The sequence below is a fragment of the Corythoichthys intestinalis genome, chromosome 2 (assembly GCF_030265065.1).
Source record: "Corythoichthys intestinalis isolate RoL2023-P3 chromosome 2, ASM3026506v1, whole genome shotgun sequence".
In the NCBI taxonomy this organism is placed as follows: domain Eukaryota; kingdom Metazoa; phylum Chordata; class Actinopteri; order Syngnathiformes; family Syngnathidae; genus Corythoichthys; species Corythoichthys intestinalis.
Window position 1 is genome coordinate 65,392,139 of NC_080396.1, and position 13,605 is coordinate 65,405,743.

The window sequence follows — 13,605 nt, forward strand, 5'->3', positions numbered from 1 at the left end:
TGTCATTTACATCTGTCGCGCTGCATGAGTGCTAGGAGGCATGTTGGACGACGACAGTGTTGACAGCAGGTGGCAACAGAGGTTGACTGTCTCCCTCAACGATGCAGCGATGGTTAAATGAAGCTTTTTGAAGCAATGAAGCTTTGCAGCCAATTAGTTTAAAGCTTCACGGTGGTTCATTTGGTGTTATGATGCTGCTGCCAAATAAAGTGTTACCGATTAATATCTTTTGGTGTAAATACCTCATAATACAGTGAGGACAGCTGCGGCTTATAGTCCAGTGCTGCTTATCTATGAACAAATGCCATTTTTGTGTCAAATTTGGTGGGTGGCGGCTTATAATATAGTCCGGTGTGCCTTATAGTCCGAAAATTACAGTGTATGAATTAGTGAATAGAAAGTGGATAGTCAAGTAAAAGCTTGATAAATGAAAAACACCACACAAAAATCTTATCATTAATCACAATATATCATTACTGAGGCAACTTCAACAGTCTTTTAGTTAACCTAAAAACACCTTTAAAACTGAATTGTTTTGCACATGAACCTTTTTGTAAACCATGGCTACTTGTTCTATTGGTAGAAATCACCATGACCAAACATGGAGCACCACCGCCCACACCAGTGCTTATGATGTCGAATTAGTACATCTTGGCTGTGAATGTGCATGCTTATGCATTAACAGCTCAATGCTTTGACACACTCCTTCTCAGAGTCTGTGAGCCTTGGCGGGGAGGCGCGCTGGAGTGGCCGACACGGGGATTAAGAAGAGCGAGGTACTCGAAAAACAGCATTGCAAAGGACCGTGATAGTTGTGGACATCGTTAAAGATGATTTTGATGTCATTTTTTTCCTTCCCTGCTCCTTCTACTAGAATAGAAAGAAGTGCAGGCAAAGCAGAAGCTCCGTGCAGACTTATGAAGACAATTACACTTATGTGAGGTGGAATTTTGAAGAATTTCTTGCTTTGCGCCTTTATAATCTGCATGACACTCATTTTTTTAACTTTTCATTGCAATCGGGTGACTCATTCATGCTGTTCGCAGAGGAAAAAACAGATTTAGCAGCCAGAATGGATGGATAAGACTATTTGGAATTTTGAGGAAATAACTCGAAGACAACAAGATTCATCTAAATGTACAGAAGATGTTCATCACTGGATCACCTACTTAGTCCTGTTTGTATATGCCTTGTCCCCAAGGATATATCTGGAGCTAATTTATTGTTTATCCAACCAGTACCATGTCTGACTCATTCAGAAGCTTCAACAATAGCTTTCCAAGTACCAGCACTTGGAGCATCAGTGGTGCTGGTCCCTGGTTGCTAGCCTTCCTGTTGACTATTATCATCCTTGCCACTGTGTGCGGCAACGTGTTGCTCATTGTGTTGGTTTTTGCCCACCGTTCTTTGCGGTGCACCTCCAACTGCTTTTTAGTGTCCCTGTTTCTATCGGACCTCATGGTGGCACTGGTAGTAATGCCCCCTGCCATGCTCAATGTGTTGTGTGGGGCCTGGGTACTGTGGCCAGCCTTCTGCCCCATCTGGCTCTGCTTTGACGTCATGTGCTGCAGCGCCTCCATTCTTAACCTGTGCGTGATCAGTCTGGACCGCTATATTTTCATCATCTCACCACTGCGCTACAAACAGAGGATGACTTTGCCTAGGGCGCTGCTGCTGGTCGGAGCTGCTTGGGGGCTTGCAGCGCTCGCTTCATTCCTACCTATCGAAATGAAGTGGCACAGCTTAGGCCGCTCGAGCGAGCATCCTTTGGGTCCGGGAGGCGGGAGTACCAACAATAGCTCTTACTCGGACTTGCTGTATCCGGCATCCTCCTTTCATCTCCACGGTCTTCACTTTCAGTGCCGATTGAAGGCCACCTTGCCCTTCGCTCTGGTGGCAACTTTGCTCACCTTCTTTCTGCCCTCTAGTGCCATCTGCTTTACCTATTGTCGAATTCTTCTGGCAGCTCGTAGACAAGCCAAAAGGGTCGCAGCCCTGAGCCATCCACCGCACCCTCATCCATCACTCGGGGAACCATCTCGGCCTCCTTCACTTGGGGATGGAGATGATTGCAGTCACCAGGATGCCCCAGTACCACAGAATTTACCAGTAAGTAAGGGTGTACTCATACTAGCCCCAGTAATAATAATAATAGTAATAATGTGCTGATATTCTATTGCTCTGTGTAGAAAGAATAATTGACTCCCAAAACATTCATAGTCTTAACTTCCAGAGGTCTTGATCTTGACTTGGTCTCAGTAAATTGTAGTTTTGTGCAAGCCTGTAAATTAGAGTAATGGCGTGGTTGCCTCCAACTTGTCGATCTTCTCTTATTGATCCTTATTGGCCATTGTGCTTCACAGGTTTGGTGATGTGAAAATAAGTGTCAGTCTACAACAGTGTTTTTCAACCTTTTCTGTGGCACAACCGTTTCGCGGCACACCACAAATCAAAAATGTTCCAAAATTACTTTCTGTACAGTATATTTAATTATGAAATGATTTCTCAATATTTATACTTACTCAGTGTGAAACTTGAGCCTGTATGGATGAACACAAAGCCGATATCCTTGCAGGAATCTTCGTCATTAGTTCTTCGGCTCTCTGTTTTTATTTTTTATAGCAGTTAGGCTTGAAAAGCTCAGAATTGTCAGACTTTAGAAATGTCTTTAATCGCAAGCATCTCACTGACAATGGCTTTGCAGGCAGGTAGTATTGCCTCTTTTTGGGATTCAGCTTCAGCAACAAGTTTAGCAACAAGGTAACTGGCTTTGAGGGCTTTCTCATTTACCTTTGTAGTGTTTTCTCAAAAAAGTTGCCTTTTTCTCTGTGTTTTCATGGAGGCGAACAATATAGTCAATTGACTTGGTTTGAAACGAGACCAAATGCAACTGCTCGCGTCACGTTCAAGAACTCCTGCCATCAGCTACCTTGCTGTCCTCAACAATGTGTTGGAATAAAACACAGGGAGAGGATTGAAAAATATCTAATAATTAAATAAAAAATAAATAATAATGTCTCAAATATGGATGAAATGGAAAGGACACATCCGTGTATATTGACACTTGACGACTCTAATCAAAGGATAAACAGTAGACATGCTGGGGTCCACATTTTCGCGGACAGCAAGGTAACCGATGGCTATAAATCTGAGCAGTTCTTGAACGCGACACGAGCAATACATCGCTGATTTGCACACGACAGCAAGCTTCTACCTATGCCTCCTTTCCTACTGCAACTTGTAACGCATGGTAAGTAGGATGCGTGCATAAAAGTTACAAAAAGGGGAGAAGCTTCCACTTATGCACATTTATTCACAAAAAAATAATAATAAATCCACCTTGACCACTCGTCACTCGGGAGCTCAGCGGTTCGCACACACGCGTTCGTAGAACTCCAACATAAAAGTAAGCAACAACAGAAGAAGAACATATTCAATGTAAATAAAGCAGCGCCACCGCGTGGTGGATGTCGGGTGGAGCACCATTTAAGGAGGTGACTGTTACAAACTCCGCCCGACGACGTAAAAAAAAAAAAAAATGCAATATTGGATAACTTCTCGCGGCACACCTTACGATCTCTCACGGCACACTAGTGTGGCGCGGCACACCGGTTGAAAAACACTGGTCTAGAACATGGGTGTCCAAACCTGTCCTAAAGGCCCGCTGTGGGTCCTGGTTTTTGTTCCTACCAATTGAGCACTGACAGTTTAACCAATGATGTATTTGCTAAAACAAGCAGCGCCTGACTGCAATCAACTGATAACACTTGTGAGACACCAGATTGTTTTAAAGATGTCGTCTTGTTTTGTAGGAATGAAATCCAGCACCCACTGCGGCCCTATGTGGAATAGTTTGGACACCACTGGTGTAGAATGAGGAAAATGTCCTGCTTTCCCCACTCTAGTATAGTTGTAAAGACACTTTGCTATGGTTATATACTTTGTTACTGCGATAAAGCAATCTTTCACACATGAAGGATTGGAGGAGGGTGCAAGAGGATAAACCTGTGAAAATACTCTTTGATAAACATAATGGTATTTCTTCCATTTTGTTATACTTGTTACCTTTTGTATCTAATGCTTGTAGTATTCACTTAGATTTACTGAATCAAAGTTGTTATGGATCGGAGTGAGTCTGATTTTTAGGGACCTGCTCACAAGATTTAATTGTTGAATTAGCATGAAAAAAAGGAGGGTGTGTTCCAACTATAGAGGAATCACACTACTCAGCCTCCCCGGTAAAGTCTATTTAGGGGTGCTTGAGAGGAGAGTCTGTCAGAAAGTCGAATCTCGGATTCAGGAGGAGCAGTGTGGGTTTCGTCCTGGCCGTGAACAGTGGACCAGCTCTACTCAATTGGCAGAGTCCTCGATGGTGCCCAACCGGTCTACATGTGTTTTGGAGAAGGCGTCTGAGCGTGTCCCACGGGGAGTCCTATGGGGAGTGCCTCTGGAGTACGGGGTACCGAGCCCCCGAGTAAGGGCTGTTCGGTCCCTGTTCGGTTTCAGAGTTTGGTCTGCATTGCCGGGAGTAAGTTAAATCAAAAGCAAAGCGCTGGATTTACATGTCGATCTACGTTCCTATACCCTCACCCATGGTCACGAGTTGTGGGTCGTGACCGAAAGAACAAGATCTTGGATACAAGCAGCCGAAATGAGTTTCCTCCGCAGGGTGGCCGCGTCTCCCTTAGAGATAGGGTGATATGCTCGCTCATCCGGGAGGGACTCTGTGTCGAGCCGTTACTCCTCCGCATTGAGAGGAGTCAGATGAGGTGGCTCAGGCATCTGGTTCGGATGCTTCCTGGACGCCTCCCTGTACTTTGCTGAATAACTAATTACTCTTAAAGGAGATAACTCTTACTAACTCAATTACTTTTGGGGAGAAGTAATTTGTAACTGTAACGAATTACTTTTTAAAGCATAACTTCACCATCTGATAGTGAAGTCTATGTTTAAAGTAAGATTAACAACACTGTATAGGACTGTATAAATAAACATGACATTGTGCTGAATTTAAAAACTTATACTATGAATTACGTTTTATCATATCATAAAGAATTTTTTGTTGGGTAACCAAAGATCCCACAATACTGAGCATATTACATGCAAATCAAGTTGAATCCCATTTCCATTTCACTTCTGTCGGTAGCCATCAGTGAACAGTGAGCGTCACCTAGCTCACAGACAGGGGCGGAGGGCACTGAAGGCCAGTCTGACGCTTGGAGTTCTCCTGGGGCTCTTCTTCTTCACCTGGCTACCTTTTTTCATCACTAACATGGCCGAGGTTAGTAACACACAAAATCATATCATCATGCAGTACATCATAGGACTCCCTTAATAATAAGCATTGGAATAGCGGCTGCATGCCTCCATGACATCAGAGCAATTTGATTGTGGCATATCAGCAACAATTTTGTCAGAAATTTAAGTGACACGACTGAAAGTGTGTGCACATGTCATGCATTTGAAACTCTACTACAGAGTCACCTGCGTTACCAGTATCGAATTTTATAGACTTTTTAGGGCCAACGTACAAAGTAGTTGCGTCAAAGATACAGTTACAAACAGGGAGAGCTAACCTTCCTATTAAGGTTACAGGCCAAACTGACTGGTGTTATTAAAATAAATGAATTAATAAAAAGATCTGCTGATATTTTTATGAAATATTTTTCAAAATAAATTTATACCATTGGTATTGTACAATAAATATATACTGAACTACTTTAAAGGTTACATACAGTATATAATGTACAGTGGGGAGAACAAGTATTTGATACACTGTCAATGCGTTTTCCCATTGGCAGTGTATCAAATACTTGTTCTCCCCACTGTATGTATAACATGCAGTGTGGCATAACTAGACACAGATGTGGAAACCATATTCACACTCTGCATTTATAAGTATATGTAGGTGACTATAGGTAGCTGATAAGTGCTGACTCAATTTACCATTCTTAAAAAAAAGGGTAGAGGCTCTGAATAAAAAGTAAAAGTGACGAACAACATAATACAAAAACCTTACCTCTAGATTAGATTAGATCGCGCTTTGGGGGGTTCAGATCAGAGGATGTCATCACTGATTGCATTAATTGCTTTTGATATAAATTTGTACTTATAATATTTACTTATTTCATTTACTGTTACAGTTTTTCTCAAATGCTTTGGTACGTTTCTCAGACTTGCAATTCTCAAAATTACTTGTTCAATCCTCACAACATGTGGCACAAGTAGCAAAACAATTACCTGCAAAAGCCAGAGTCTCGTCCGCCATTCTGTCTCAAGCCGTTTTTTTTTTTTGTTTTTTTTTAATTGCGTAAACAGTACCTAGTCCTTGCCATGTCAGGATCTCCTCCTCCCCCAGCAGCATCGCTGCCGTCCTGCAGTTCCTGACGGCATCAGGTCACACTTCCTTGTTCTCATGCTGCTGCTGCTTCTCCCCAGGCACCAACTCCTCTTGTGAATCTCGATTCATTTTTTTTTTAGTTCGGACGGCGGCCTCCCGTTGAGAGAGGCGACACTGATGACCTGAGCAGCCATGATATCTCGCCTGGCTCTCCTCCTTACTTTTTCCACAGTGCACTTTTCCCTCAGCAACACTCACTCGCGAGTGAAGTCCAATCGTGTTTATTTTTTTCAAAGCCCGAACAGTCATTTAATACAACATCATTTTACACAACATGCCTCACAGTATCTTACTTTTGACTTTATCTTATTATTATGATGTAAAATACATGTTTTTGGACAGTTATTTTGAGGTTTAGGAGGTATTTCGGGGTACTTAAAGGTTTAATTCCGATTTACGCAGAAATTCGGGTTACATCGCCAGCCTAGGAACTGAAATCGTTCTACATGTAATTTGTTTCACAGCCCCAAAAAACTATACTACCTCCTTAATAAATACTGCAGCTACAATTACTAATACCAAATAACCATAGCAGAACAAAATAAATTATAAATGCAGGAGCCGCGTTGTCTAGCCAGTTAACTCACATGCACACCAATCTCATATTTTTCTATCATTTCCCTTCTAATTTCAATGGTAAGAGTCACCTTTTTCATTTTTTCACCACCTGCACTAACATTCTTAGGACCATGTTGATTCCTCTCACAAGAAAATCCGCTGTGTTTCAGTCTTACGGGAAAACAATGAAATTGCCACGCTGTCCTAAATCGTCGTACTTTGATAATGTCGTCATATGTCGAGACGAATGGCGAATCAAATATTATGTCAGATGTCGAAAGGATCGTATGTCTATGTACCACTGTATTATATATAGATAAATGTAACTTGAAGAGGGAGAGAATTTTTGACAGAACAATTCTCTGAATTAGGTCCAAAAATAGAGACTATTCTCCAAATCTCAGTCAATCAGACAAACAAGCTCTCAAGTGTTGAAAGCTGATGATGCCTCTCTCCATTTGCATCTTTTTTATGTTGTGTTGTCATTTGCAGATGTTGGGGAAGCTAGCAACCCCATTTTGAGGAGATAATGTAGGGAGTAGAAGTAAAAAGTAATGAGAGTAATGATCCAAGAAGTATCGATAGCTGGTGAATCAAATTTAGTCGACTACTCTTTACAGTGGCCTTGATGTGCAAAACACAATGACAAATCAGAACACAAAACGGCCAATTCAAAAACAAAACGGCAACTCAAAAAACAAAATGGCAAATCAAAAAAAAACAATACGGCAAATTCAAAAGCACAACGGCAACCACATAACAAAAAAAAAAAAAAAAAAATCAAAAAACACAAATCAAAAAACACAACGGCAAATCAAAAAAAACAAAATTACATTATAAGGAATCGGAAAACGTAGGTACCGGTCAAAAAGTACACTCATCGCTGATTGGACGAATCTCCTGGAGAGTGTAGGTACTGTTAAACTAGGAAGTTTTTTTATTTTATTTTTTTTATTTGCCGTTTTGTTTTTTTGATTTGCCATTGTGTTTTGCAGTTCAGAGCCACCGTAATTTTTGATATGTCAAAGAAACCAACATTACAGTTGGTTAACTGTGCAGGGTAGTACTACTAGTACTCGTCTTCGATTTTTTTTTTCTTCTTTAAAATTCCCCCTAGCCAGCTCCTCCTTTGAACCCATCTTAATGGCCTCAATGTGGATGATTGTCTCAAAGTGATTAATGATAGCTGATAGAATGTTATATTCAGTTCTTTATTAAGAAATGTTCACATATCAATGTCTGATCTTGTTTTTCTTTATCTCTGGAAAAGAAAGTGATTTAATTGCAGGTAAACAACAAAAATTAACTTTGTATTACTCATTGAACCAAATATATCAACAAAACTGCATATTCTAACTGAGGAAAAAGTTAGGACACCTTACCACCTAATAGCTAGTGTTACCCCTTTTGGCTGAAATAACTTCAGTGAGACGCTTTCTGTAGCCATCTACCAGTCTTTGAAATCGGTCTGACGAAAATTTGCCCCACTCCTCAACGCAGAATACTTTCAACAGTAAGATGTTTGCGGGATTTCTTGCATGTACAGCCCATTTCAAATCACCCCACAGCATCTCAATGGGATTAAGATCTGGGCTTTGGCTTGGCCATTCCAGGACTCTCCATTTCTTTTCAGCCAGTCCTTTGTGGATTTACTGGTGTGTTTTAGGCCATTTTCATGTTGCAGGGTCGAGTACGTTTCAGCTTTAATTTTTTCACAGAGGATCTCACATGTTCCTCAAGCACCCCCTGATACACGATACAATTCATGGTGGATTCTATGATGGGAAGCTGGCCAGGTCCTGCGGCAGCAAAGCAAACCCAAACCATGACTCTTCCACTTCCATGCTTCACAGTTGGTATGAGGTTCTTTTCCTGGAATGCTGTATTGGGTTTATGCCAACCACATCCTCTGTTCTGGTGTCCAAATAATTCAATTTTAGATTAATCTGTCCAGAGAACATTATTCCAGAGGTCCTTGTCTTTGTCTACATTCACTCCGGCAAACTTCAGTCCAGCTTTCATGTTCTTCTTGGAGAGCAAAGGTTTCCTCCTTGCACACCTCCCATGAATGTTAAATTTGTGTCGTCTCTTTCTGATTGTAGGGGCATGCACTTTCACATCAACAGTAGCAAGAGCCTTTTGTAGGTCCCGTGATGACATTTTAGGGTTTTTGGAGACTTTGGAGACTAGCATCTTGCGGTCTGCTCTCAGGGTGAACTTGCCTTGACCTGGGCATGTTGGCAGTTGTTTTGAATGCCCTCCACTTGTAGACTATTTTCCAGACAGTGGAATGACGGATTTTATATTCTTTTGAGATCTTTTGAATTCGCTTACAAGACTCATAAGCATCTACAATCTTCTTTCTGAAGGGCTCAGACAGCTCCTTTGATCTCACCATGCTGTTTTCTCTAACTTCACAGTCAGTCACTGTTGAAATTATTCTGCGTAGAAGAGTGGGGCAAACTTTCTTCAGACCGATGTCAAAGACTGGTAGATGGCTACAAAAAGCGTCTCACTGAAGTTATTTCAGCCAAAGGGGGTAACACTAGCTATTAGTTGGTAAGGTGTCCTAACTTTTTCCTCAGTTAGAATATGCATTTTTGTTGATGTATTTGGTTTAATGAGTAAAACAATGTTAATTTTTGTTGTTTACTTGCAATCAAATTACGTTCTTATCCAGAGATAAAGACAAACAAGATCAGCCATTGATATGTGAACATTTCCAAATAAAGAACTGAATATTTAATGGGGTGTCCTAATTTCTTCACATGACTTTATATAAATGCACAAGCAAGAAAGCAGCTTGGATACTCGTCTATTTTTGTATTTTGGCATCAAATCCAAGCTATCCAACAGACATAGAGTACATACATTGTAGATTGACATTTTAGCTGTGTGCCTGACTCATTCCATAATCAAGAAAATAACACTTTGTAGTCACCACTTATGTTTCTTTTCCATCTTCACTTTTTGAATTTCATTGCAATGTCAGTCCAAACAGCTCCATCCATCCACGGTGAAATGGTGATGACGTGCGCTGTTTTTCGAACATTTCTGATTTCCCATCTGTGCCCTCTAACAACCACCCCCAATCACCCCACCTCTCATTCAACCCTAGCCCAGAACTGGATGACAGAGAACACAGGCGCGCACACACTGTGCCTGTGCTTGTCTTGTTTCTGACACTCAAGATGGTGTGTGAAAGACACACACACACCTACTCTGTTCTCGTGCCCCCCCACCCCACCACCATCTAAACTTGATAGTATTGGAAGCTGTCCTGTAGCAGCTGTCTCTTTCTCTATGAGTCCTCTTTCAATCTAATGTTTATTCATCTTCATCACAGTGGTTCACAGGCTCACTTATGAGTCAAGTTTATTTATATAGCACTTTATCACATGTGTCACATGTGTGCACTTCGAGTTATAGGAGATTGTTTTGTTAGAAGCCAAATCACACAGTGGTTTATATGTTCCCATTTTTATTTTCTTAGAAATAGAAAGAACACAGTTCTATTAAGAGGAATTGTAATATATATATATATATATATATATATATATATATATATATATATATATATATATATATATATATATATAATATAAATATAGAGTGGTATAAAGAAATATCTGAACCTTTTGGAATTTCTCACATTTCTGCATAAAATCACCATCACATATGATCTGATGTTTGTCAAAATCACACAAATGTAAAAACTGTCTGCTTTAACTAAAACCACCCTATTATTTATAGGTTTTCATATTTTATTAACATAACATGCAAACAATGACAGAAGGGGGGAAAAATAAGTAAGTGAACCCAACTGGCTGTTCCACAGCCCAAAAACCTACGCTAAATCCTTAATAAATACTGCAGCTAAAATTACTACTAGCAATTACACAAAACAAATAAATTATTAATTCATATCGGAATAATAATATTATAATACAGGTAATAATAATAACACAGTGGTATGAAAAAGTATCTGAACCTTTTGGAATTTCTCACATTTCTGCATAAAATCACCATCAAATATGATCTGATCTTTGTTAAAATCATACAGATGTAAAAACAGTGCCTGCTTTAACTAAAACCACCCAAAGATTTATAGGTTTTCATATTTTAATGAGGATAGCATGCAAACAATGACAGAAGGAGGAAAATAAGCAAGTGAACCCTCCGCTTAAGGAGACTTAAAGAGAAATTGAAAACGATTTTTACTAGGGCTGTCAAAATTATCGCATTAACGGGCGTTAATTAATTTTTTAAAATTAATCACGTTAAAATATTTGACGCAATTAACGCAGATGTCCCGCTCAGACAGATTTAAATGACAGTACACTGAAACGCTCACTTGTTGTTATGGAGTTTTGCCGCCCTCTGCTGGCGCTTGGGTGAATGACTATCTCGTATATTGCCTCAAACAGATTACAATGAGGCCGTTTATGGACATTAAGAGTGAAGAGAATGCCACCGGCCGCTTGGGGGCAGCGCCGTTCCATACTCATGTTATTTTTTCTAAACGTGGGAGAATTAGTAGTTGTGAGACGTTTATGCTGTATTCACAATGCAATGCAAATTGCTATTTGTGCTCCACACATATTTTGGTAAGTTTTCTTTCTTTTAGTGGCAATTATGTGTCTCTTGTTGTATTTTGGGTAAGATATGTACAGATATATGTTATACAGTAGAGGCGAGTGGACACAGGCGTTCTTTGGACCGCGCCGTTTATTGACAACTCCTTCACAACAAACATACAGTGGGGAGAACAAGTATTTGATACACTGCCAATATTGGCAGTGTATCAAATACTTGTTCTCCCCACTGTAAGTATCATTTAGTGAAAGCACAACAAAAATAATATTCCTATCTCTCCCCCCAAAAAAATAATGTTCACAAAAAGAAAAGCACTTCAGTCTATAGTAATGAGGCCCTATTCTGACACACAGTTAAACAACAATGCAAAATGAACTGGCATTCCATATCAAAATAGCTATTCAAAATACACGTAAAACTTTTCACTCTATTTTTATTATTGTTATTTTTATTCTTTTTATTATTATATTAACACTACTTTTGATTGAAAATTTTACAAATTTTATTAAAACGAAAACATGAAGAGGGGTTTTAATATAAAACTAGGCCTGCAAGCAGGACTGAACGGGCCCTCGCAATCTAGCGCAACTCGGACGTCACGCAACTCGGACTGTGTGCAGGTCAGGGTGTTGGCAGATGCTCCTCTCTAATCATCTCATTAGAACATAACATGCTCGAAAGTCGCCTATTTACATTCCCACACCCAAGAGATAAAAACCCCTATTGGAGAGAGTACTACAAAAAAGGAGCCACTACTGAGCTGTGCAGCCAAGCCCTTATTCAAAACCAAAATTAATCTTCTAACTGGGCCAATTCGACGAAGTGTGCCAAATATTGTGGCTATATAAGCTGCCTGAGTCTTTGAAAAAAAATATTTCCTTTAAATGGCGAATAAAGGGTCGTCACGGCAACAGACAGAGACACGTGGACATGGGCTGTAAATAAGTATTACAATAGGTCTTCAAATTACAATGACCAACCTGAAAAGAACTGGACATGTATTGGAAAAACGAGTGACTTTCTATTGCCACTAGTTGGCGCTGTAGGGTTGATGCAAATGATCTCTACAAGGCCCTTCAGGGTATGACTCTCAACAAGCACGGGAAGTTTGGCGCAGATATGTTGTATATCTGCCGAGTTATGACTGTTCAAAGTTTTTGGAGAGAAAAATTGTTGACAGTCATTTTCACTTTCCTGTTTGGACCCCTCCGCTTCAACGAAACTTCAATATTTTTCATCAGGCACCTGAAGACAGGTCTTAAGCCTTCCCTTATGCAGGTTTGAGGTCAACAGATTTTTTTTCCTTGGAGGAGGAACCTGTCTCGTAAAAAAAGGCATTTCCTGTTCTCACTAGGGGGCGCTAGGCCTAATGGGTAATATTTCAATGCACTCGTGTTAAGGGTGGGATGTCGCACATACATGCCAGATATGAAAAAGATGGAACGTTGTGTGAAGGAACTATTAGTCATTTACTGAATTTGTCATTTTGCCGAAAAAATGGCCGACTTTGGCACCCCGCCCAGGTCAGGCCCGTGAATGAAAACACACCATTTTGATAACTTAAGATTTCATAAGCCTCATGAACAGTCTCGCCAATTTTGAGAATGATCAAACTAATTCCCTAGGTGCCAAGGTGTAAAATGTGCACACTGTAAATCGATAAAAATTTCACATTCAATCCAAAATACCCGATTTCCTGTTGGGTTTGGAATATGCATGCAAGAGACTTTTTGGAGCAGTTTTGTACAAGGTATCGACTCTCCGAATTTCATCCCTCTACGTTGAAAAAACCTAAATGGAGAGGCCTTTTTGAAAATTTCAAGGGGGCGCCACTGAGCCATTTTGTTACATGTTTTCGTAACGTTGCAAGATTATTGAACGTTATGCAAAGCCACATGTATGTCCAAATTTTTGTGAGTTTTCGTGCATGTTCAAGCCTCCAAATGTAAACTCCTACTGTGAACCGATAAAAATTTCACATTCGATCCAAAATACCCGATTTCCTGTTGGATTTGGAATACGGGTGCAAGAGACTTTTTGGAGCAGTTTTG

General features: G+C 40.2%; 1 protein-coding gene across 2 annotated transcripts in view; it reads left to right on the forward strand.

Moving 5' to 3' along the window:
* The first annotated feature begins 498 nt into the window (after positions 1-498).
* htr6 (5-hydroxytryptamine (serotonin) receptor 6) overlaps positions 499-13,605 on the forward strand; it is a 32,129-nt gene continuing 19,022 nt past the window's right edge. The window contains exons 1-3 of one of the 2 annotated variants that reach the window (XM_057827789.1): positions 752-776; positions 875-2,109; positions 5,147-5,281. In XM_057827789.1, coding sequence (XP_057683772.1) covers positions 1,243-2,109; positions 5,147-5,281 — 1,002 coding nt within the window. In that variant the 5' untranslated portion in view covers positions 752-776; positions 875-1,242. Of the gene's footprint in view, positions 2,110-5,146; positions 5,282-13,605 lie in introns of both variants that reach the window. The other variant, XR_009061866.1, reaches the window with a different exon arrangement.